Raw genomic sequence first — 22996 nt, 5'->3', positions numbered from 1 at the left:
TTCTTGCGGAGAGTTTGAGTTCCTCATCTGACACCATTATCGTAGCCTCATGGCCTGCAACATATGGACAGCATGGCACCGGGCCGAAAGTAAGCCATACAAGGACCGCTGACATTTACTAACTTGGCACCATCCATCGCTCAGTGCTTGCTCTTTGATGACGTTCTTCCGACGTATTCACTAAGAAACCTGTCCAGATTTTCAATCTCACGGGAACCATACTGCTGCACATGGCCTATACTTCGCGGGTATCCCATCTCGCGGGCCGCTGAAAGCGATGAACGGGCCTCGTCAATAGTCCGAGGTTTGGTACCGACAGGCTTCTGACTGTTTATAGACCTTGATTCTTCTTTTTGAACGTGTATATATTCCTCAGGCTCTTTGCTTCTGGGAAAGACCACTGACACACAACCATGCGTTTCTCCTCGCTTCCGTCTGTGGTCACTGCGACGATTTTCCTGGCGAGAGCATCGGTTTATGCTCGTCCACGGTCTTATGCTGTCTGGGCCGCTGATTCTGCTATAGCGCGCGGACAAGGAGATGGTCTTGATTCGGACGGAGACCCTACGGTTTCATATGAACACGGAGAGTTACAGTGGGGACTACGTCTGCTTTATGAAACGACCGGGAACAAGTCGTACTTCGATTATATCGTTCAAGGAGCTAGCCAGATTGTCGATAGTAAAGGTGATATTGAAGGCGACTATTCGTAAGTGCCTGGGCTTGTTCAATAGGATGCAAACGCTCACACTGCATTTTAGCTTTTCCGATTACTCTCAAGATCCCATAAGGTCGGCGACACTCATTGACAACTAGCTCCTATGTCCATAACCTGACTACCACTTCAGAACGGGACCGACATTTGCGTATCTGTTGCGTTAAGTTCGGTTGCATGTTTCTATCCTACCGCTAATTCACTGGCCTTCGCGTAGGTACGAAAAAACAGGCCAGTCAAAATGGAAGACTGCCATGGATACCTTCCACCAACAGCTCATGGGGCAACCTCGAACTGCTGAAGGCCAATTTTGGCACAAACTAAGATATTTTAATCAAGGTATATTTGCTAGCAAACTCCGAAAATAAAGATCTAAAAGAGATTACAGGTTGGCTTGATGGAATTTATATGGGAGAAATATTCTATACTGTATATACGAACGCATTCCAACCGACCAACACCACAGCCTATGGTGCGACCATTAGTTGTCCAATTCAGTGGAGGCTCGAGAGCTAACGATTCATTGACAGCCGACATCGCAAAACAGTTCGATCTGATGTTCCAAAACACTTTGCAAGAGGAAGGAGCTGCGAACTACACCGGCCTTTTATACCATGGATATGACTACTCTCACACCGCTTCCTGGGCCTCCGAGGATCGAGGACATTCACCCGAAGTCTGGGATCGGGCAATGGGGTGGTATATGATGGCACTCGTCGACATCCTCGAAATTTACCCTAAAGATAAATCCGTCTTCCTGGACCACTTGAATACACTCGTCCCACGAGTACGTGATGCTGCTGATTCGGAGTCCGGTGTGTGGTGGTTGGTCATGACCCAGCCCGGCAGGACCGGTAATTACTTTGAGAGCAGTGGGTCGGCTATGTTTGTCTATGCAATGCTGAAAGCGGTGAGGCTTGGGTATGTGTCGGATAATGATAGAAGTATCGTGAAGGCGGCTACAAAGGCGTACCAGTATATGATTGACAACTGGGTCGTCGATAACGGAGACGGAACAATGAATTGGTTGAATACAGTGAAGGCAAGCGCTTCCTCTGTCAATGTACGGTTTGATACTTACATGTCGCGCTTTAGGTCGGAAGCTTGGATGGAAACGGGACGTTTGAAGTAAGTTTAATCCCCTCACGTCTCGGCTTGAGTTGATAACCATCCCTGTCTCCAGTATTATATCAGCGTCGCTGTGGATACCAATGATCTCAAAGGTCTGGCTGCATTCCTATTAGCTAGCCTTGAGTACGAAAAATTATAAACCGGTCTACTTACTGTAGCAAGAAACAAGCATTCGCATTCTTACTATCGATCGATTGAAAGTGCAATTCGATCACAAGTTCAAACCACTTACGGACGTGAAACTTGGAGGACGCCTCAGTGCTCCCCTCCATGGAAGTTCTCGAATCTAGACTGGAATTCTGGTTAAATTCTCAAACAGATAGATCGGATCAAAATTGTCCTGTTTGAGTTCTTTTTCTCCTCCGCTTCTTATTTTTTACTTCAGTTTCAGCTCCAACTGGCACCTTTTGAATACAAGTAAATATGCTGTATTCCCGCTGCTTCCTGGAAGGTTGGAAACTTCCTGTCGAGGAACCGAATTCCTCATGCAATCGTAGGTAAATGGCCGGCGGAGTCATATATTCCAATGCTGAAGCAAGGTTACAACGACCGTTGACATTTACCGTCCGTGTATCAATCATTGTGGCCGAGCACTCTAATATCATTATTCCTCCGGTGTATTAGCTAAAAGAATATCCGTGTCGTAAAACGGGGACGAGGTTCACGGCGGATAGAATCGACTTTCGAACCCAAAGTATCGCCCTTGGCTTAGCTCTGTAAACTTTGCAGATGCATACAGGTGTAGACCAAGTCCTCTACACTTTTCCTGCTAATTCTTTCTTGATTAACACCATTGGCATAATACTGCCTGTTTGCCATCCTCTCAACCTTTCCCCCCTTTCCACAAAATTCCAGTAATCTAGCGATAAATTCACATGAAACCACCGCGCATTCCTGTTGCCGTCTTGCGCTTTCTCAGCTGAGTCTTGGCATCCTCTTGGTCCATACATACTTCTTGGCTCGTCCCCTAATTCTCAGCCCGTTTGTCATGAGGCGAATGAACGTCGGAAAAGTTACACCAGTAACTAGGTACAATGCATTATAGGGTAACTATGGAATTTATATAAACAACTTGAAAATTGGCATATAATCATTAATAACATCCTTAATGTATCTTTATATGTGCCAGAAATATTTGTCATCACCTGCAATCCTTCTGGCTACGTAGCGACTTGGAATAATAATGTTCGACCGACAGTCCCGGTCCTAGCCTGGCAAGCCGCTTTACCCTGGTCCGGGATGTACGAGATCATCGTGTCATTTCTCTGACAGTAGAGCGGCCGTCAATAATCCGAGGATTAGTACTTTATAGACTTGATTCTTCTTGGTATTTTCCTCTTGAACATGTATATATACCTCAGGCTCTCTGCTTCTGGACAAATCCGCCCCATACCCAATTATGCATCTCTCCTCGTTTCCCTTCGTAGTCGCTGTGACATTTTTCCTGGCGCGAGCATCGGTTTACGCTCGCCCAGAGTCTTATGCTGTCTGGGCTGCTGATTCTGCCCTAGCGCGAGGACAAGGAAATGGACTTGACTCGGATGGAGAAACTAAAGTTTCATATGAACATGGAGAGCTACAGTGGGGACTACGTCTGCTTTATGAAACGACCGGGAACGAGTCGTATTTCGATTATATCGTCGAAGGGGCTAGCCAAATCGTCGACAGTGAAGGTAATATTGACGGCGACTATTCGTAAGTGTTTGATTTTCAATAGTATGCATATACTCACGTTTGGCTTTAGCCTCACTGATTACTCTCAGGATCCTGTAAGGTCGGTAACATCCGTTGACCCCACTGGCTTCGATACCTGTAACCTCACTGCTTTACCATCTCAGAACGGGACCGACATTTGCATATCTGTTGCGTCAATTCCAGTTGCGTGTATTCATCCCACTGCTAACCTGCGTTTGCATAGATACGAACAAACAGGCCAGTCAAAATGGAAGACTGCCATGGATACCTTTCACCAGCAGCTCATGGGGCAACCTCGAACCGCTGAAGGCCAATTTTGGCACAAACTAAGGTATTACAATCAAGGTATACTCACTAGCAAATTTTAAAAACAAAGATCTCAGAGATTACAGGTTGGCTTGATGGGATTTATATGGGAGAAATATTCTACACTGTATATACGAACACATTCCAACCGACCAACACCACAGCCTATGGTGCGACCATTAACTGTCCCATTTACGAGAGCTGACGATTCATTGTTAGATGATATCGTCAAACAGTTCGACTTGATGTTCCAAAACACCTTGCAAGAGGAAGGAGCTGCGAACTACACCGGCCTTTTATACCATGGATATGACTACTCTCACACGGCCTCGTGGGCCTCCGAGGATCGAGGACATTCACCCGAAATTTGGGATCGGGCAATGGGGTGGTATATGATGGCACTCGTCGACATCCTCGAGATTTATCCCAACGATAACTCCACGTTTCTGGACCACTTGAATACACTCGTTCCCCGAGTACGTGATGCTGCTGATTCGGAGTCCGGTGTGTGGTGGTTGGTCATGACCCAGCCCGGCAGGACCGGTAATTACTTTGAGAGCAGTGGGTCGGCTATGTTTGTCTATGCAATGCTGAAAGCGGTGAGGCTTGGGTATGTGTTGGATAATGATGGAAGTATTGTGAGGGCGGCTACGAAGGCATACCAGTACATGATTGATAACTGGGTTGTTGACAATGGGGACGGGACAATGGATTGGCTGAATACGGTCGAGGTGGGCCTTTCATCTGTGAAGTCGTGTCTACTCAACCTGATATTTACATATCGCACTTTAGGTTGGAAGTTTGAGCGGAAATGGAACGTTTGAAGTAAGCGAATCTCTCGTCTCTTCCTGAACCAGCTGACTATTTCGGTCTCCAGTATTATATTAGCGTCGATGTGGATACCAATGATCTCAAAGGTCTAGCTGCATTCCTATTAGCTAGTCTCGAGTACGAAAAACTGTAATTCAGTCTACTTACTGCGTGGAAAGAAAAAGGTACTCGCATTCTTACACTCAAAAGGTTCGACTTTGTAACAGCCCAAACCTGTCCTAGCGACAGGGAACGTAATCCAGACTCTAGTTACATGAAATGTACATCATTCCCAATATCCACCTCCACACCCCTCGAAACAAGCTCAGGGCCAAAAAAATAGGAGTATAAATAGAGTAAAGAAATTAACGATAAGAAAAGTACGAGTGATGATGCAAGGAGTGTGAGGCCAGTGGAATATAGGTACTTGGGTAGGGTATCCTGGTATTTGAACGCGAACTGCAAACTGAAAACTGAAACAACATAAAAACAGGCAAAATCGGAGAATATTAGGAGCGTCAAGAAGTCATTAGATTCATCGCAGGGGTATGTACGCCATCACCATCGCTATAGCCGGTGTCCAGGGACTGCCCAAAACAACAACGTCAACGCTGTAACAAATGCGGCAACGAGTATGGTGACCCATATTGCACGGCCTAGCAGCAGCTTCTTGACGTACGCTTCCCGTATTGTCAGCGTGCGGAAGGGTGTCGTTTCAGATTGTCCGAAGAAAACGAGGATGGGATCCAGCTCATACTGATGGGAAACGAGGAAAAGGACGGCGAACGTGAATGGTATGAATAGCTAGGACAGGAATGTCAGCGATCAGATAGATCAGAATTGGGTATTGACTTACGAAAAAGCGCTTCGACTTTGGCTTCACGTCCAAGAATATCAGGGAAAACGCCACCGCGAGACCGATCCATAGAATTATGAGGCCAAGAATTAATCGGACCAACGATGAAACAGGCGTTAGATTCCCAAACGCCTTTGATCGCAGGAATCGAGGGAAGGCATCCTGCTCCATCGCACGAAAACAGTACTCTTTCTGGGAATGGAACATGTCGGGGATCTGTGCCATGAGATTGTGCTCTGCTTGAGACTGAGGCCCTTGAGTTGAACTCAAAGGGAAAGAATGGATTCGGAGGGAAGGTGGCAAGTAGATTTCATGGTTCTCGGCAGCATTCACTGTATTTGCTGCAGGCGAGAGGTAACGAAAGTATATTCGCTCTGCGGAAGCGATGAGGTCGAGGCGAGTGATGGCAGCAGAACGAGGGATGATGGTAGGCGCACGCGAAGCGCGTTTCATGTTGAACAGGGTAGGCGTTCGACCTGAAAGAGAAAACGGGGTCGTCGAGCGGGCGAAATCATTGGGAGAGGTGGAATTTATACGAGTCTGGTCGGAGAGCACAGGCGTGGGACGAGGTGACGCTGAACGAGCACCGGACTTCTCATCGAGGTTGGCCAATTCCTGCTTGTCCTGATCTGTTATCATGTCACCAGTGCTCGCCGTGCTGCGCTTCGTCCCTACGCCATCTGGATTCAACCCAACAACCGTCCCGTAAATGGACCCACGTCTCCGTGCATAATCCCAATACTGTGGCCAGTCTTCCTTGATCGTTCGACCTGACTTGCGAACGTCCTTGAAGTATGCTCGGCACAGGTTTTCGTGCTGCTGAACATCGAGCCAGAAATCTAGAATATCTTCCGAGCCCTCGCGCTGGAGAAAAAGACTGCAATAAATTAGTTACGGCAATGGTGAAAAAAAGAATTACACACTAGAACATGAACAGATCGACTGGAGGCCGCGTTCTCCTGGACAGGACCTCTGTAAATGACGGCAGCCTGTTCTTGCGACTGGCTGCCCAGTCATCCTGCTGTCGCTGCTCGTCCATCTGCGAGGAAATTCAGCGTGCAAATGATGTGGTCAGGTTCAACGAACGTAAGTCACGGCAGTAACGCTGGTAACGGCTGCTGACGTAACCCTACCAACTCCGTACCATCATGTCCTTCAGCAAGGCGTTCACCCCCGCCTTGCGGGAAATACGAATCTTATGCTGCCAGACGGGACCTGCATCTGCAGGGACGAGGTATGTACTACTTTAGGCTCTTCAATGATGCGGCCTTCACTCTTTTCACAGGCAGTTCATAACCTCCAAATATCCTTTAATAAAGCAGCACAATCCTGATCTTCCGGTGTTGATTCGAGAGGCTAGCGGCACTCCTGCTAGGGTGTTCGCGAGATTTGGTGAGTCCGCATAATGTATGTGTGCCGCAGGCGCTGACGACCACGTAGAACGGGGCCGGGAGGTGCATGCCGACCTTGATAATCTTTCGGCGGCAGACGTAGAATCGAAAGTTGCTCAGCTGTTGAGCTCATAACGGATTTGTTGTTGCTTTACGCGTTGAAATGTTTTCACTTGCCGTAACTCTATGAACACAAGTCCAGCTAGGTCTTGGGTTGTTGCAAGCCGTCAAAGAGACATGTTCATATGATTTTTCGATATTCTTGCGACAAATTACGGCATCTTCAAGTTGACGGGACTGACCGCCTCCATTCCTCCGCTGTACTCTCGCGCGGTTATTCACATCACTTTTGATCAGGCCCGGGTCTTATGTCTCCAAGCTTTCCACGCTGTCTTGCGACGTATATCATTACATTTTGCTTATCACGAGTCAACGTGCCAAGAACCGCAAAGACACAAAGACCGAGAAGATGCACTCTGCGCTCTCCTACCACATGGACAAAGGAAAGGCGAGAGATATGGCCGGAGCTTTCAAATTGAATGACCCGTAACTGAAACATCTTCAAACAGCGTTAGCATCTTCGCCATTAATCCCAGAGGCGCCGTGTATACAAAGATGAAATCCAAGTGAAGCATACCTCTATGCACCGACACACCCGCGATTCGGCCTCGTCCCGACTTTTCTATGATGTTTAAGTCGTTATCCCTGATAAGGAGGTACTTGACTGACTTGTTCCCGCTCATGCTAGCTAGCCTGGAGTGCTTGCAGATAAGGGCTTGGCGGCCTTCTTGCCGAGTCTATGATAACTGAATAGGTGGCGGGGTCTCATGTTCAATCTGATAACTGAAAGCCAAAGCTCCTGGTCCTGAAAAACCTCCCTCTTGAATAATTCCTATCATCGACTTACTGGAGAAGCAACTCCGCATTTTGGTGCCTAAATGCTACGAAGAATTGATCTTGCAATTCATTCTCGTATCTTTTCTCCTTGTAAATCAATGGGGCAATCAGGCTTGTGCCTATCAAAGCCCTCCACATGCTTCATCGCCGAGTTGCTTTGAGCCTGAGGAAGTTATCTCTTCGATACAATAAAAGGCGCAATGTCACATCAGACTCCAGAACGGCTTCTCCTCCCCCGAGTTGGCAGCACCTCTGACCTCACCCTCTAGTCGTCGACACCATGACCAGATCGGAACCAGATACATCCATTGCCGTCGTTGGCGCAGAGTCTGCAAAGATTGATTATGACAAGGTTCATGCAGATGAAGTCTCGTCGACCGAAAAGGGTGTCTTCTCGGAAAACGAGCTGGATGGTATTCATGACGATTTGGAATTCCCAACGGAGGAGGAAATCAACACCCTTCGACGAGTGTCTGATACTATTCCTTGGAGTGCCTACCGTAAGTCACCCAGCTATCTCCAGGAACCTCTAGACTGACGATGGTTTCAGTAATTGCCATCGTAGAGATAGCGGAACGATTCTCGGTAATAGCTTATCTATCCAAGCTTCTTTGTCACCGCTGACCCAGCTCCAGTTCTACGGATCTACTGTCGTTTTCGTAAGCCTTCTAGATCTGAATCGTCTTGTCTGCGCCGCTAACCTCCAGGCAGACCAATTTTATTCAGCAACCTCTGCCAGAGGGATCCCATACGGGAGCGGCAGGCGCTGGTGGTGTTTCGGGCGCATTGGGACGCGAACAGAGAGTGGCCTTCAGCCTCACGACATTTTACCGATTTTGGTGCTATGTCACCCCGCTACTCGGCGCATACATCGCAGACTCCTACTGGGGCCGGTACAAGACAATCTGTGTCGCTGTAGCGGTCGCTCTCTTTGGTCATGTAATCCTAATCATTTCATCTGTGCCTGGCGTCATCGAACATAGTAGTGGTGCCATGGCTGCCTTCATTATCGGGATGATTATTATGGGCTTAGGTAGGACTGTTTTCTGTCTTGTGCAAACTCCATGTTAACAACGTTGCTATAGGGACTGGCTTGTTCAAGGCGAACATATCTCCTTTGATTGCGGAGCAATACAAGAGGACGAAGCTTTTTGTTATCACTACCAACAAAGGCGAAAGGGTTATTGTCGATCCTTCTTTTACAGTATCTCGAGTGTACTTGGTACGTCATCATTCAATGCCATTCATCTAGACGGTTTTCTGAGAACACTATCAAGTATTTTTACATGTTCATCAACATCGGCGCATTGGTTGGACAAATTTGCATGTCATACACAGAGCTGGTATGCTCTTTCCCCAGCGTAGCGGTTCTGAGTTACTAACAAGAGCGCAGTATGTTGGCTTCTATCTAGCCTTCACGCTACCCACAATTGTATTTTTACTCTGCCCAATCGTTCTCTGGTACGGACGGAACCGATACACACGATCACCTCCTACTGGTTCCGTCCTGGCGACTTCTCTCCGCATTCTTAGATTAGCTCTGAGGGGCAAGTTTAGTCTGAATCCTGTAACGATGTGGAAGAACCTGAACGCGCCAGACTTTTGGGACGGTGCAAAGCCCAGCAACCAAAAAGGGACACTTCCAAAATGGATGATATTTGACGATCAATGGGTCGATGAAGTCTCTCGTGGCTTTAAGGCCTGCGCGGTGTTCTTATGGTACCCACTGTATTGTAGGGGTCCTATTGCTTGCTTTTGTAGTTTATGAAGGCTGACAACATCTTAGGGCTCTGTTATAATCAGCTCGATAACAACTTGACCTCTCAGGCGGCCGTTATGACACGACATGGTGTTCCTAACGATGTTTTATCAAACCTCAATCCTTTGTCGTTGATCATTTTCATCCCTATTTTTGATTTCGTCGTAAGTGGAACGTGGTCAGGTATTCATGTTCTTGTTGTTGACGAGATATAGATATATCCCACTCTCGCTTACCTCGGTATTCGTTTTACCGCTCTCAAGAGGGTGACGCTAGGTTTCTTCTTCGCCTCCTCAGCAATGGTCTGGGCTGCTGGTAAGAGTGCGCGCCTAGATTCTCGTACACTTTCACTAATAGCCGTCATAGTCGTTCAGCACTATATCTACCAAGTGTGCTAGTACAGCTTTGCAAGTAGTAAAATGTGTTAACAGTAACGGTCCTGCAGACCAACCCTTGTGGCTACTACGCTGCTACTTGTGACGAAACTTCGACCCTAAATGTCTGGATTCAAAGTGGATCGTGAGTCCTTTTCTCCTTGAAAAATCTGCTGGTGTGGAGGCATAACGTCTTGTTCCAGATATGTTCTTATCGGGATTAGTGAAATATTTGCATCTATCACAGGCCTCGAATATTCTTTCACCAAAGCTCCCAAGAATATGCGCTCCCTGGTCATGTCTGTATTCCTGTTCACGTCTGCACTGGCATCAGCTCTAGGCCAAGCGTTTACGCGTGAGTATCAAATCGTTGGACCTTTTACATTAGGATTGACACGGTCTTCTTATAGCTTTGGCTGAAGATCCTCTATTGGTGTGGAACTATGGCACTGTAGGAGTCATTGCCGCGGTCTCGGGGATCTTTGTTTGGTTGTCTGTGCGTTCTTTGGATGCTAAGGAGGATGAGCTGAATAATCTGTCCGAGGGCCATATGGGCGAGAAGTTGTAGTCATTTTCTGTAAACTACACTGGTTCGGCTTGGATGCACGCGACGTTCTTACGATGAGACGTAGCTACGTTTTTCTATGTTCACGGAGCCCTGATGTATTTTATATCCCAGTCTTAAGATTACGCTCCGGCAGGGATGGCATTCAAACTCAGAATGTTGTCGCTTCCACAGGGCGTGAATGGCTTTAAGAAAGAAGGTAACTTTCAATCGAGGCAGTTGTGTCGATTACCGAGATCTGTGTCCTGTGGAACATAGACGCATTGAACTCTCGCATGCAACAAATCGGTGAATTCGCGACCTAAAATATCACTGGTGCGCCAACACCCTGGGGCTTATAACCGCCTCCTGCACAACTTTGATCGATTGGACAAAGGATTTGTGTCTCATTAGTGAAGATTCAAAACTATACGACTGATTAGGGGTCGTCTCTCAAATATCCATTGGGTATCTACATCTAAATACTTGTTCAATTACTATGATTCATTTGACGATGAATGAACTCCAAGATCTCTACGCATACTGGTAAGCCAGTCTCCCGCTTCAATTCCAAGCAATAAGTCTCCCATGCCCACCCACCTCTTCTTGAAAACATGGCCGATAAATTTCAACAAAATTTCAGCTGATAGCTCTGGATGCGTGAGTGCGATAACAACGGCTTCGAAAACATAGGAATTACGGGTGACCTCTGCACCAATAGGATCTATGTCAGAGTAAATAGCGAGATAGAGGTTCCTGTGGCTCTGAAGCACCTCAGGAGGCTCTTCACAAGAAGAAGAATTCTCTACAGGTTCATCGCTTTTCGGTATAGGCTGGTTGGAATCTTTTTCGTGTGTTTGTGACTGCGGAGGCCAATCATATATAATCGGGTCCCAGTCCCTAGTGATCCAAGACGGATAACGTGCATATCCGCATTCTCGAGGACCGACAGACATATCATCTCAATCGAGGAATCCAGTAACGGTGAAGGTCTGTGGGTCCACCATTACATTCTGCGAGTCGAAGTCAGGCGGCGATAGGACGAATGGAGGTCCGTCAAAACGTTTATTGGGGAGAAAGAGGGAGAGTAGACGAAGAACAGAATAGTGCGCGTACTCAGATGGAGGTTCACTATGTTTATCGGCAAGAGATGAGGCGAGTTCATTAATGTAAGAAAGGGCAGTGGGGAAGGGTCCGATTTCATGAACAACCTTGCCTTCTTCGATTTTGCGCAAAGGTCCGATCGTATACGAGAGGTCAGAGCCAGAGAATTCGAGCACGTGAAGCTGGGCCATTGAGTTAGCTATCTGCTGGAAAAAATGGCGACGGTTGGCATCAGTGAGAGCGCCCGGTTTGGTCCATATATCTATCAGGCAGATGCCCTCTATGAAGCTGGTAAACATATAGGCATAACCAAGGCTATTGTTTGGGGAGCTATCATAGGCGTGGACGATAGGTAGAGGAAGGGAGGTCATGTCCGAGATCAACCGCATGGTCCCTATCATGCTCTCGATTTTTTGGGAGTCAGTGAAAGACGGCTCTGGAATTCTGGCTACCCATTTCCTACCATCAGGAAAAGTGATAACGTAGACGAGGTTAAAGGAGCCTTGCATTGCCGGTGTTTGGACGTGAGCGGAAGGGGACTGTGCGTGCTTGCAGGCCAACTTTTTGAGTGCCTCTATCGAGATTTTCTCCTCCAGACGATGCATATTGTCACAGCAGCTGAACGCAGAAGAAGCACTAGTAGAGGGTGAAACCATGGCGGAACTTGGAAGTGCACCAAGGTGAATAACTGAGCAAAAGGACAGTTGCGCGCGGGCCTTAAAAGGCAACGATATCACGTGCCACACCGCGTAGAATTGGCGACGGTCCACGATCCGGTCTCCCTGATTCTGCTTCCAACTACCTTGGCCCTCTCTTGTTTACCCAAGTTCCTCCTACTCTGCCATCGATGAATTCGCGACTTGATGTCTCGAAAATTCTGCCTGAAGAGGTGTATCAACCACTCCTAGCGCTAGGTCTCCCTCCCACAGTAACTCTTGAGCAATTTACACGATTATATCGTGGTCCACTGGCCGATATCTTGGTCTTTCTCAGTGAAAGCGTGCTGGGGAAGATGGATGTAATGAAAGCTCGTGGTGACATTCATGGGTTCGTGTACACCTGATTTACTTAGTCTATGGGACGTGTGACTGATGTCGACCGTCTAGAATGAAGGTAGTGGGAAACGATGCCGCGAAACCCCACAGAATTAAGGCGTTTCGTTCAGAAGATAGATCGCGCTTTAGACTCACTGGAGCCAAGAAAAGTTATGCTTTATGCCAGAAGGAGCTGGATGAGCTATTGGTGGCATCGGAAGAAACCCGTGAGCATTCCTCAGTATCCAGATGATACTTATCCTGACTATTTTTTAGAGCTTAAAATCAGTAACTTGAGAAATCAGCTTAAAGACACTCGAAATACCGCATTTTTACTTACTCTCTTGGAGAAGAAGGAGTTGACGAGGATGAAAAGGATCGAAGAGATAACAACTCTCTTAAGAAGACTGAAGTAAGTTCTACCGATTAATAGTATCGATTATTCCTTATCCTGAATTTGTGGTAGAGAAGCACTTGACCAACGTCAGTCGTCTCAGGTCTGTTCATGCCTGTTCATTTGTCAGTTTCCAGTCGTTCTGATGTTTTCCTAGTTGTCTGTTTCTGTGCCGCCAGAAATAGACAGAAAGGAAATACTAAGACGTCGAATGACTCACTCTAGAGATGCATTAACGGTGCGCATGCATGTTAGGCTGATCTATGTAGCTTCACGAACTCATTCTTCTAGAACACCGAAGCATATTATGTTGCCCTCTCCCGCGTTACACTGTCGGAGACGCCCTGGAGGAATCAAGATTATATACCTCGACTGAAGACCGTGATGCAAAAGCATCTTTCTTCTCGAGATGCGCAGATAGAGGCTACTGTGTACGTTTCCTTTCTGTGTTCATCACAAGCAATGCTGATCGGTTTTCATTAGCGCTAACATCGTGCGATGGGCACGGACCTGTGCGCATGAGAAAGCCAAATATCACTCTGCATTGCGGAATGCTGACATGGTCAGCGACGCTGAGTTAGACCGAACAGAGTTCTGCGTTGTAAGCAAAAGCACCATAGGTCTGACGGAACGTCTATTCAATTTCAATCAATAGCGAAACTATGAAGCCATGCTACAGGGACTGTGCGATCATTCAGCTTCTTTGCTTTTCGCTATCAATCCTCATATACAATACGTGCGTATTGTCCTCCAATACTGGATCGTTGGCTTACCTTTCCCTCCAGGTGACCGCTTTTCAATTATCTACAATACAAGTCTTAGCGGAGTCTTTAGGCGATAAAGCTTATCCAAGAGGATATTTAGATGACCAACGACGACTATTGGTAGAACAAGTGCCGAGTGATTCTGTCACACATAAGGACGTATCATTTGTGCAAAGTGCAAAGCAGACATTAAAAGCGAGTCAGGCGGTGGTGAGAGCCCCATTTGCGTGCTTGTTTGACTTCTATCTTTACAGTCTAATTCAGTGTGTGCCGAAACTTGTACAAGATTTAGAGCGTCTAATACTATCAAGTATGATATGACACTGACCTGCTGCTTGTATCGCTAATCGTTTATCCTAGTTGACAAACGGAGACGTATATCGGCACTCGCCCCAAGTCTTCCCTTATCGATGGAGAATCACAAGGGATCGCTTTGTAGGTAGCTGTTCTTTTCCAAGTAGCATCTCTCTTATACTGTCCCCCAGCGCGACATAGAGCGGATAGTCAGAAGATCGAAGCCAGTACAATCAAATTACTGAAGAGAAAACTTGACAAAGCAAACATGGGTGCCGGGCTAGTCAAGGACGTCGAAGTCCTTGTAGACGAAGCGAAGTTCATCATCGGTCGGAGCAAGTAACGGTAAATACCATTATCATTATTCGTCACCCTGTACACAGACTGGTCTTAACGGGATGCACTCCTCTCAACATACCGGATCTGATAGTCTTTCAGATTCTCTCGTCACGAGAAGACCCGTTTTCGAACTTACCAATTGTCTGTGTCTGCCATTGGAATCTGTAATTGCACAAGAGATTTTGGCGTTTGAGCTGCCCGCTCAAGCTCAAGCAGCACCCAGTACACTATATATTTACCTCTTGCCTTCCCACACTGACGGTGTCTCCGTGCTCAGGCACATCGTTGATGTTGAAATCTGGATGAATTCCAATTACTTATTGGGCATCCAAGGCTGCAATGGTAGCCTTCTCCGGAGCAGCATCATTCGTCTGTATGTGTTGAGCGTATGTCCCATATAATTCAAAATCAGCATGCTCAAGCTACACTGTAATCGTTTATCTTGTCATATTTAGGGAAGAGGAAAAATGTAAGTATGCACGGCACCACAGCTAAAATACTCCTAGAATATAACCTCGCGCCGAGTGCAGTTCATGAAGGATATGCTCTAGCCCTACGTAGAATCAGAAGGCTTGGTTCTGTTGACGTAGCAGATGAACCTTTGCTCGGAATAGTATGTCGGAAGCTGAGAACGAATATCAGATTTCAACATTGACATGATGTGCAGGATACTTGACAATACCTTCAGGACTCTTCGGCTTCAGGATAGACATGGTGTGTTGTGACAAATGTCTTGTTTTCCGATAAAAAGTTAACGGTGTAGTGATCCTCAGGGTCACCGGGAGTGCGATGCAATGTAGATCTGGATAAGATGTTTACATCTGGATTTTCAGCAAGTGGAAGAATATACGCACTGGTCTTCTGCATGAGCGACTCGACGTTTCGACTCTACCTTAAAGGCTTGAGAATGTGCCTCGACACATTTCTGCACTTTTAACCAATCGTCTGGATTACTTGTGAATAACGAGTGTTTGTCAACAATAGACTTCAGAGCAGAAAGGATAGCTGAAGTTTCATAGTTGAGGGGGCAGGAAAGGGCGTAACAGAACTAAATCCCTGTCACTATCTTCGAAGGCCTTTTTATCCTCTGAGGTCAAATCTTCATCATATTTATCGCTGCCAAGACAATGTTATCCAACACACTCGAGGTCAAGAAGGTCAAAGTTGAGGCTGCTAGCGTCTCCAAGGAATGGATTTATTCAGGTAATTTGGAATGGCCCGAACCATTTCGCGCGCTGAAAGGAAAGGTTCCATCCTTGTTCAAAGGTAGCACATGGAATGTATGAGCGTCATGGCCTGCTGAACATGGGCAATCCGTCCTTGGCGGCTGCATGCCCTCCTTTGTTTTGGCCTTGGCAGATACGCGTGTAGCAGGCCTATTCACTATACCACACGACTTTGGGACATCGTCTGCGGTTATGGTCAAGTGGAAGAACCTGTGGTGTTTAGGTTACCGGTCACTGGTCCGACTCAGTCAGCAGTCCTCCGTGCTCTTCGTACTATTAACCTTAACTAATTAGATCTGAATATATGGTTACCCCACTGGCCTAACTGATTTTCATGGAAACATAATTACACACAAGGATGCATGGGTGGTGTTGGTGTCGGTGTTGGTGCCGGCACAAGGTCCCAATAAGGAACGCGTATATGAAGCATTTTGTTACTGTCAGTGAAGTCTTGGAGCATTTACAAAGTGCACGCAAACCAACGGACTCTTCACGCAGGCTTCCAAACCTTATCCGACTCACATGGTGCCGGAAGGTCCAAGCGTTGTTCTCGGAGAAGTGGATCGGTGCAAGAACAGTGACTTGGAGAACCGTAGTCACTGTTCCTGTACCGATCCACTTATGTGTTACTAGTTCATTTCCGAGGTCTTGCAGTATACAAGCATGTATATTTTATTAGTAGTCTGCGTCATTTTCAGCAACCTCGCTGTAGATTCCACTACAATAGTAGATTTCACATGCTATTTTCGTCTGTTTTTGGTTCGTCGGATTTCCTTCTCTTGCACTCCTCTTTCCAAAGGGGGCTTGGAGCACGAATGAAACCCAGCAGGCAGAGGCTTCTTGACGCCAACCTGGGACTCGAAGCTCAGCACAAATTCCATTTCATACATCTCACGAGTCTGAACTAGGAGAAACTGGTACCAGTTCAAGTATAGTTGATGTTCTGCGAGTATGTGAGGCATGAGCGGAGTCTCAGAATACTAAGGGCCAGGCGAACTCAAGTGTCCTTGATTACATGCTCACTCGTACGCAAACCCTTAGCTATAGTTCAAAGCTCTGTCTAGCGCAGCGAAGCACCAGTGTAAGTACGGATATCAAATATACGCATTCGCTCCCACTTGAGGATTTTGACGTTTTGGAAGACGTATGAGAGCAGCAGGTAGGGCTATGGACCCGGCCGTTCCTGATTGTGACGGTACCAGCAACAGCAACACCACTTAATCGTGTCCAAATAACTCGATCTGAGTCTCCGGGACAACGTATCATTGCAGTTATTTACGGGTTCGGCAAGGCTCAAGCACCACTGGTCAGAAATAAGATCTACTAGATCATCTAGATCTTTGGAACGCTCACATGTGAGATACACGTGCACTCGCGGTACATAAGCAACTCAGGCAAATTCAAATTGAAACTTGCCCTGCACCAATATCACCCCTATTGAGTACTGATATGCTATCTGGCGTGCGCCGTTTTCTCCCTACTGGATTGTCGAAGAAATCTTCCCCCAAACTTGAAGTGCTTTTGTACTTCGCTCAAGAAGGAAACGTTCTTCAACAGCGATATTCTCTTGTACGCCAGTTAGGAGAAGGTTTTGGAAGACGTTCTACAGTGTGGCTCTCTAAGGACTTGGTGTACGTATTTTTCTCGGGATCAGTGCAGGAGTCAATTCATCGTGGATTCAGAACCGGGAACGACGTGGTGCTCAAAATAACTGGCGCGGACTCGACGGATGCAGGAAAGTATTCACAGCTTGAGGCCGTTTTTCTCGACAAGGTTCGTCAAGTGCGCAACACAACCGAGCAACAACATGTTATTCACATGCTGGACCACTTCCCTCTTATCAGTGCCCACGGTCTCCACTGTTGCCTCGTCCTTGAGCCTCTTGGCCTATCCATAGAAGAACTAACTCGGCGGACGTTGCCAAACAAGTTCCCTATACCTATGTGCAGACAGATAATCAAGCAAACTTTGTTGGGTTTAGATTACCTCCATCGTCGATGCGGGATAGTTCATACGGGTAAGCATGTAGATGACGATGGTCTCATAGTGCTGATTGAACACAGACTTGAAACTGGACAATTTTCTCTTGCGCCCGAGCGACACCAGAGGGATTCCCACTCTAGGAGGTTCGAATTCACTGAAGATTGATTTATCGCAGGTCTCTCTCGGGCCATCTGCAGTTGTCATAAGTGACCTTGGTGTCGGTAAGCTATCTAAAAGCTATTCACGCTAATTTGGTGTTTAACAAATTGATTGGTAGCCAGTCATATAGAAAAACCGTTCAAAGGGGTCATACAGCCTTTCGCTCTGCGCGCCCCAGAGGTTTATTTAGGAATACCGTATGGTTCATCCGCCGATATATGGAGCATGGGCTGCCTAGTACGCCGTTATTGCTGTTTCGCCTGCTCACGTCTGACCCCTTTGCAGTCATTCCAACTTGTCACGTATTGCTGGCTCTTCAACCCCAAAGCAGGAGCCCGGTGGTCACAAGACGACGATATTCTAGGGCAAATGGTGTCGCTCAATGGAGTTGAATCATTCCCAGTCGATGTCTTGGCCCGCGGAAAGTTTAGTGATAAGTATTTCGACAAGTTCGGTATGTGTCGAATGATTTCGAGAGCTTGCATTGTTTGATAAGCTAGTGTAGGCAACCTTCGTGGATACAACGTCGGAGCGGATTCTATCCAAAACATGCTAGATTCACGCTTTCGCTTGCAACCTGAGGATGAACCCGAGCTTTTCGCTGATATGCTTTCTCGCATGCTCCGCCTTCGTCCTGAAGATCGAGAGTCGGCTTCAGAACTGCTCAGCCACCCTTGGTTACGAGATGCTTAACGACTACGTGAATGCTCTTGTTTGTATTTTATTGAATCCACAATGATCTATCTTAAGATCTCCTTCCCGACGCACAGCGTACACATCTCACTGCAATCCTCGATTCGTTACCCGTAGGGATGCATAGAACAAGAGTGTACGAACATAATTCATTATCTTGTTTGGCTTGCGTTTCTTCCATCGTCCGATTGTCTTCGACTTTTAAAAAATTTAAGTTCTGCTTGTGTTGATCATGATCTTACCGACTATCGAGGACTGTCTCATACCTTCTCGACGGCATTGTACCGAGATACTCGAAGAATACCAATCCGTAGTGTCCGACATCTTTCTGTCTATATGGAGTCCTTAAATAACAGCATGGCTCATCGTAATCACTGCGTTAATGGATGTTGGAATCCTCAGTGTTGGGCAGGGTAGACTCCTGGCTGGTAAGACCAGTTGATATGAACTTGTTATTTTCTGGCTCCTACAAGTAAAATGGGGCCAGGGATGGTAAGTACATCTTGTTCATCTGAACTTGCTCGCATGCACTCACCCATCTACGTCTCCAGCCCGAAGTTTGCCTTGTAGATGTCCCTCAAACTGTGGCGTATCCAACACCGAACTCGTCGAGGACCTTGCTTTACATCGAGACAACATATTGTCGTCCGGCAAGCAAGGACGAGAGGGTAGTCACAGGATAGTGAAGATGGGGACGAGGTGGAGGGGATACTAAAGGGATTGTAGTTGGGGACGGTAAGTACATCCCATTTATTCAAACTCGCATGTACTTATGCATCCGCATCCCCAGCCTACAGATTTCCCTCAAACCATGCCCCACGCAAAGCCGATGCAGCGAGGACCTGACTTTGCATCGAGACGACGTGTCGTCGTCCGGCGAGCGAGCATGGGAGGGTGGTCGCAGGACGGTGAAGTGGAGGGAATACGGGTGAAATGGGGGGGTGGGGATGGTAAGTACATTCCGTTTATTTGAACTCGCTCGCACAAACTCACCCATCTACATCCGCAGCCTGATCTCTTCCTCGCAAATCTCCCTCAAACAACCGTGCACCCAACGCCAAATTCATCAATGTAACGAGGAACTGCCTTTGCGTCGAGACGACGTATCGTCGTCAGGTGAGCAAGGCTAGGATGGTGTCAAGATAAAGGTAAAGTGGAGGACGAGACAGAGGAGGAGAGGAGATTGAGGGAGAGGGGATAAGATGCGGAGATGGTGGGTAATCCACTCATTTCTGGAGCTTGAACAGCAGGGACTAACCTCTTCCCTTAACCTGCTCCTCCTCCACATACAGACAACCCCTACCCTTTGGCATCGACCTGGAAAACAAGATATCAGGCTCGAACGATGGCCTGGAAGATTATAGCAGCGTTGTCAAGAGGAATTTTGGCCCAAGGTGACCTCTGTGCATCCGGAAAGTAGCTAGCAACCTCAAGGCCATGTGTAGATGGTCAACGAGTAACAGTTGGATCGAGAAACTGGCGAACGTAAGTCTTTCTGTACCGAGTCCGCTCCACCTCAGCTAACAGCGGTGCAGTTCCCTCTCCAATACCTACCGAGAGATCACGCAGTATTCGGTAATTGGGATCAGGACTGAGAACAGGATTTTATAACACAAATGGCACATAAATACAGCGCATGTAGTAGTCAAACCACTGTCTAAAAATGCCCTTTTACAGTCCCAAAAATCCGAAAATCTCTCCCCGAACCATGGTCGGGAGGGGGGTGCCCACACAATCCTCTCAGAATATTTTTGAAGGAAGAACGGCGCGCGGAGAGGCGTGGTTTGCGTCACAAGGAGGATTACTTGTCGTTTTTTTCGTGATGGTATTCCATTTGGCAAGTGATCCCAGACCGCAGCTCCCGCCACACCGATACTCGCACAGATCTTTTCCAAGTAGCACCTCTCTTATACTGTCCCCCAGCGCGACATTGAGCGGATAGTCAGAAGATCGAAGTCAGTACAATCAAATTGCTGAAGAGAAAACAGGACAAAGCAAACATGGGTGCCGGGCTAGTCAAGGACGTCGAAGTCCTTGTAGACGAAGCGAAATTCATCATCGGTTGGAGCAAGTAGCGGTAAATAACATTATCATTATTCGTTATGTTGCATGCATACCGATATTAACAGGATGCATTCACGACTTAACCCCCATCTATGATTCGGATTTGTAAGAGCAGCATTATTTTGAAACACTGGACCACGCATTATATCACCGAACGCCTTTCAGTTTAGTAAATCCCACCACATCCTCACGATGGAGTAGATGGAAATGGGAAATCCACCGTGCGCTTTCCTGGTCAGTTCTCACCACTTATTCATGGGGTCGTACCAGTTGGTGTCAAATGATACACATTACGGTTCCAATCCTTAGTGAGGAAACTGTTTTATTTTAGGCCCAATAAACACGGTGAATCCATTGTCGGCGAAAGTCTCTGACTCGGCATTCTGAGAATCGACAGTGTCCTAAGCAAGCGGGCGGGAGGGATTGACTTAACTGATCGCCAAGTTACCATTTTCTAACAAGGAAAAGTGAATGAAGATCGGAAGGCGATGATACAAGGGGAGATCTGTCAAGACATAAGGCGTAAGAGAAATGTGAATAATCATACAGATTAGCCTTCCTTTGCAAGAAGAGATGAAGAGAGCTGAAATAACGTATGCGTATTAGACGAGAAACGCAAAACGGTCCGATCAGACACTTCTTAACATCAGTCTCTCACCATGTCCAGCACCAAAGAAGCTCCTGAAAGCTATCTGGCTATCTTACCTCCGTCGTCTGAGCAACATTACGATGACCTATTTGACAACTTCGGGATCAAATCTGACGAGCGTCGAACGCTGGAACTACTCGATGCGTTGGCTGGAATATGTGTCTCGCAAGGAGAGGGGGAAGTCTATGCATCGGCAATGGAGACCAGTCCCGAAACATGTACAATTTTCATCATTGGGAATTACGAAGAGATCCCACAAGTAACACAAGACTACCTAAATGACGTTTGTCGCCAGCTCACGGACGTAGCACATCTCGCGGATACTGCAGGACTGCCTAGGCCAAAGATAGCCGATCTCTCTCCAAGGACTAAAGAATGTATCGACAACATCCTCACCACTGTGACTTCATTCACATTTGACAAGTTTTTGACTCGGCTTACGAAGTGGAAAGGCCCGTGGCTCAAGCGATGGGCAGGTATTGATCATCAACTTGCGGATGGAGCCGAGAAGAACAAGTTTCAGGACTTAACGCATGCTCTCAATCGCCTATACGAGGTTTCCACTCCTCATGTGAGGCATGTAAAGACGGTGGTCGGGGTTCTCGCTTCAATATCTCGAAGTTGGAAATTGAGCGATCGAAACACATCAGCGTTTATACGTGGGCTCGATCTTCTACCCACGTCTGATACGACGGACGGTATGTTTACTGGTCGTTGAAGATGCCGAATGCTCATACATCTCATACTGTTACAGCGCCATTCTTCATCGAGCGATATCTACGCAAAGTCTTGAAGACGTTCAATGAAACATCGAAGTTGATCCGCTTCGCGGTATCGCCTCGACGTGGCCACATATTCAGAAACCAGCCCAAACTCGTATTTCTGCGCTCTGAAAGACGTCATGTAGAACTGGACATAAAGACGGCAATCAAGACGGTTGAACATCACATGGAAACCATTGACCCAGATAGAGTATATTTTGACCAATCCATCAATAACGAGGAAGAGCAGCTCACTTACTGCCCGCATTGTGAATGCGCGATGCTGGCGACACTCCTGCAACAAAGACCTTCTCCGATTATCGGGGTTTCGAAACTATCTTGCTTTGGCTGCCGCTTATATTTCATCGCTTACAGGATGGCGCGAATTTTTCAATCAGGAGTGAGTAGCCAGTATTCATTTTTCAGGGATGACTTAAAACATTGCACTTTAGGGAATTGACCTGCCTAAGGAGTTTGTCGTGACTAGGGCATCTAACACTCTATGCCTACCATGGGTTTCTCCAGACTTGACATCTATTGATCCTGATCTACACTCTGAGGTCCAGCAACAGCTGTTGATATTAACACGAGGGGCGGCTATAGAGCATGCATTATCACTTGATCAATGCTCGGAAAGCACCACGTATTGGTTAGAGGGAGGTGTGGCCCCGATTGTGAACTTGTCTCTTGGCATGTTGAGCACGCTCGATTTCTTGTCATGGTTGCTTATCAAGTCTTTCTTAGAGGATATTGAGAGGAACTGGATGGCTAAAATGAACATATCATCTTAGGGACCTGCAGAACTTTCTTACTGGCTTGTGTAGTTCTTGTCGTGTACAATTACGAGGTCCGTGTTTAACGAGAGCACAAGAATGGACTACTGTATGAAGAGAAAAGAAATTCGTTTAATGAATGATACGTTCCATTATTCACATGCTCTAACTTTCGTCGTCTTTTATATGACAGGATGCCTGAGGCTTCGATTGGGATGGACGCATTTTGTACTAGCCGACATTAATTGGCCTATTGAGGGTATAACGGATAGTATTAGTAC

The 22996-nt window shown here is 46.9% G+C and overlaps 10 protein-coding genes across 10 annotated transcripts; 8 read left to right on the top strand and 2 right to left on the bottom strand.

The window, feature by feature from the left end:
* Positions 1-24: 24 nt before the first annotated feature.
* EV420DRAFT_1008665 (glycoside hydrolase family 105 protein) lies at positions 25-2080 on the top strand. Its single transcript, XM_060465298.1, has 8 exons — positions 25-709; positions 762-791; positions 849-872; positions 933-1054; positions 1104-1187; positions 1246-1757; positions 1811-1843; positions 1899-2080. The coding sequence occupies exons 1-8, from the start codon at positions 414-416 to the stop codon at positions 1983-1985; spliced, it is 1188 nt and encodes a 395-aa protein (XP_060325028.1). The 5' UTR covers positions 25-413; the 3' UTR covers positions 1986-2080.
* A 1048-nt stretch (positions 2081-3128) lies between these two features.
* On the top strand, positions 3129-5110 carry EV420DRAFT_1008718 (glycoside hydrolase family 105 protein). Its single transcript, XM_060465300.1, has 8 exons — positions 3129-3541; positions 3591-3620; positions 3685-3708; positions 3765-3886; positions 3934-4017; positions 4067-4578; positions 4640-4672; positions 4725-5110. The coding sequence occupies exons 1-8, from the start codon at positions 3246-3248 to the stop codon at positions 4809-4811; spliced, it is 1188 nt and encodes a 395-aa protein (XP_060325027.1). The 5' UTR covers positions 3129-3245; the 3' UTR covers positions 4812-5110.
* On the bottom strand, positions 4976-6604 carry EV420DRAFT_1008678 (RGS domain-containing protein). Its single transcript, XM_060465299.1, has 3 exons — positions 6437-6604; positions 5514-6390; positions 4976-5461 (listed from the first exon to the last, which is right to left on the bottom strand). The coding sequence occupies exons 1-3, from the start codon at positions 6550-6552 to the stop codon at positions 5225-5227; spliced, it is 1230 nt and encodes a 409-aa protein (XP_060325026.1). The 5' UTR covers positions 6553-6604; the 3' UTR covers positions 4976-5224.
* Positions 6605-6661: 57 nt separating this feature from the next.
* EV420DRAFT_1622784 (thioredoxin-like protein) lies at positions 6662-7039 on the top strand (the record flags this gene model as incomplete). The annotated part of the gene is made up of 3 exons (XM_060475853.1): positions 6662-6747; positions 6799-6905; positions 6954-7039. 3 exons carry the CDS (start codon positions 6662-6664, stop codon positions 7037-7039), a joined length of 279 nt encoding a protein of 92 aa, XP_060325025.1.
* A 979-nt stretch (positions 7040-8018) lies between these two features.
* EV420DRAFT_1008567 (PTR2-domain-containing protein) lies at positions 8019-10594 on the top strand. The gene is made up of 13 exons (XM_060465297.1): positions 8019-8301; positions 8352-8386; positions 8437-8460; positions 8513-8834; positions 8887-9023; positions 9079-9144; positions 9195-9534; positions 9588-9724; positions 9776-9875; positions 9927-9949; positions 10006-10079; positions 10138-10289; positions 10345-10594. Exons 1-13 carry the CDS (start codon positions 8082-8084, stop codon positions 10500-10502), a joined length of 1788 nt encoding a protein of 595 aa, XP_060325024.1. The 5' UTR covers positions 8019-8081; the 3' UTR covers positions 10503-10594.
* A 381-nt stretch (positions 10595-10975) lies between these two features.
* EV420DRAFT_1751871 (uncharacterized protein) lies at positions 10976-12240 on the bottom strand (the record flags this gene model as incomplete). Its single annotated transcript, XM_060480382.1, has 2 exons — positions 10976-11341; positions 11489-12240. Coding segments are annotated over 2 exons (1118 nt in total), but the record flags the coding sequence as incomplete, so codon positions are not given.
* A 189-nt stretch (positions 12241-12429) lies between these two features.
* EV420DRAFT_1648930 (uncharacterized protein) lies at positions 12430-14411 on the top strand (the record flags this gene model as incomplete). The annotated part of the gene is made up of 12 exons (XM_060478229.1): positions 12430-12629; positions 12689-12843; positions 12893-13028; positions 13083-13113; positions 13168-13248; positions 13302-13441; positions 13494-13611; positions 13666-13746; positions 13796-13984; positions 14039-14084; positions 14135-14209; positions 14260-14411. 12 exons carry the CDS (start codon positions 12430-12432, stop codon positions 14409-14411), a joined length of 1404 nt encoding a protein of 467 aa, XP_060325022.1.
* Positions 14412-17082: 2671 nt separating this feature from the next.
* Positions 17083-18468, top strand: EV420DRAFT_1648929 (kinase-like domain-containing protein; the record flags this gene model as incomplete). The annotated part of the gene is made up of 6 exons (XM_060478228.1): positions 17083-17264; positions 17316-17650; positions 17697-17837; positions 17894-18012; positions 18061-18229; positions 18281-18468. The coding sequence occupies 6 exons, from the start codon at positions 17083-17085 to the stop codon at positions 18466-18468; spliced, it is 1134 nt and encodes a 377-aa protein (XP_060325021.1).
* Positions 18469-18945: 477 nt separating this feature from the next.
* On the top strand, positions 18946-20543 carry EV420DRAFT_1484726 (uncharacterized protein; the record flags this gene model as incomplete). Its single annotated transcript, XM_060470113.1, has 9 exons — positions 18946-18960; positions 19020-19136; positions 19259-19418; positions 19548-19584; positions 19761-19862; positions 19914-19953; positions 19989-20043; positions 20146-20278; positions 20411-20543. 9 exons carry the CDS (start codon positions 18946-18948, stop codon positions 20541-20543), a joined length of 792 nt encoding a protein of 263 aa, XP_060325020.1.
* A 648-nt stretch (positions 20544-21191) lies between these two features.
* EV420DRAFT_1484725 (uncharacterized protein) lies at positions 21192-22733 on the top strand (the record flags this gene model as incomplete). Its single annotated transcript, XM_060470112.1, has 3 exons — positions 21192-21879; positions 21936-22342; positions 22395-22733. 3 exons carry the CDS (start codon positions 21192-21194, stop codon positions 22731-22733), a joined length of 1434 nt encoding a protein of 477 aa, XP_060325019.1.
* Between the last annotated feature and the right edge of the window lie 263 nt (positions 22734-22996).

Source organism: Desarmillaria tabescens (genome assembly GCF_030435595.1).
Source record: "Desarmillaria tabescens strain CCBAS 213 chromosome Unknown EV420scaffold_55, whole genome shotgun sequence".
NCBI lineage: Eukaryota > Fungi > Basidiomycota > Agaricomycetes > Agaricales > Physalacriaceae > Desarmillaria > Desarmillaria tabescens.
The sequence above is the reverse complement of the archived record's forward strand: the minus strand, read 5'-3'. Positions and strand labels throughout refer to the sequence as shown.

Excerpts from the sequence above, each read along its gene's own strand:
- EV420DRAFT_1008665 (XM_060465298.1), top strand. The coding sequence starts at position 414 with ATGCGTTTCTCCTCGCTTCCGTCTGTGGTCACTGCGACGATTTTCCTG. Across the intron at positions 792-848 it reads TACTCTCAAGATCCCATAAG|AACGGGACCGACATTTGCGT; the intron begins GTCGGCGACACT and ends CTACCACTTCAG. Across the intron at positions 873-932 it reads GGACCGACATTTGCGTATCT|GTACGAAAAAACAGGCCAGT; the intron begins GTTGCGTTAAGT and ends GCCTTCGCGTAG.
- EV420DRAFT_1008718 (XM_060465300.1), top strand. The coding sequence starts at position 3,246 with ATGCATCTCTCCTCGTTTCCCTTCGTAGTCGCTGTGACATTTTTCCTG. Across the intron at positions 3,621-3,684 it reads TACTCTCAGGATCCTGTAAG|AACGGGACCGACATTTGCAT; the intron begins GTCGGTAACATC and ends TTACCATCTCAG. Across the intron at positions 4,673-4,724 it reads GCGGAAATGGAACGTTTGAA|TATTATATTAGCGTCGATGT; the intron begins GTAAGCGAATCT and ends TTCGGTCTCCAG.
- EV420DRAFT_1008678 (XM_060465299.1), bottom strand. The coding sequence starts at position 6,552 with ATGGACGAGCAGCGACAGCAGGATGACTGGGCAGCCAGTCGCAAGAAC. Across the intron at positions 6,391-6,436 it reads GTCGATCTGTTCATGTTCTA|TCTTTTTCTCCAGCGCGAGG; the intron begins GTGTGTAATTCT and ends AATTTATTGCAG. Across the intron at positions 5,462-5,513 it reads CAAAGTCGAAGCGCTTTTTC|CTATTCATACCATTCACGTT; the intron begins GTAAGTCAATAC and ends TTCCTGTCCTAG.
- EV420DRAFT_1008567 (XM_060465297.1), top strand. The coding sequence starts at position 8,082 with ATGACCAGATCGGAACCAGATACATCCATTGCCGTCGTTGGCGCAGAG. Across the intron at positions 8,302-8,351 it reads TATTCCTTGGAGTGCCTACC|TAATTGCCATCGTAGAGATA; the intron begins GTAAGTCACCCA and ends CGATGGTTTCAG. Across the intron at positions 10,080-10,137 it reads GTCTGGATTCAAAGTGGATC|ATATGTTCTTATCGGGATTA; the intron begins GTGAGTCCTTTT and ends GTCTTGTTCCAG.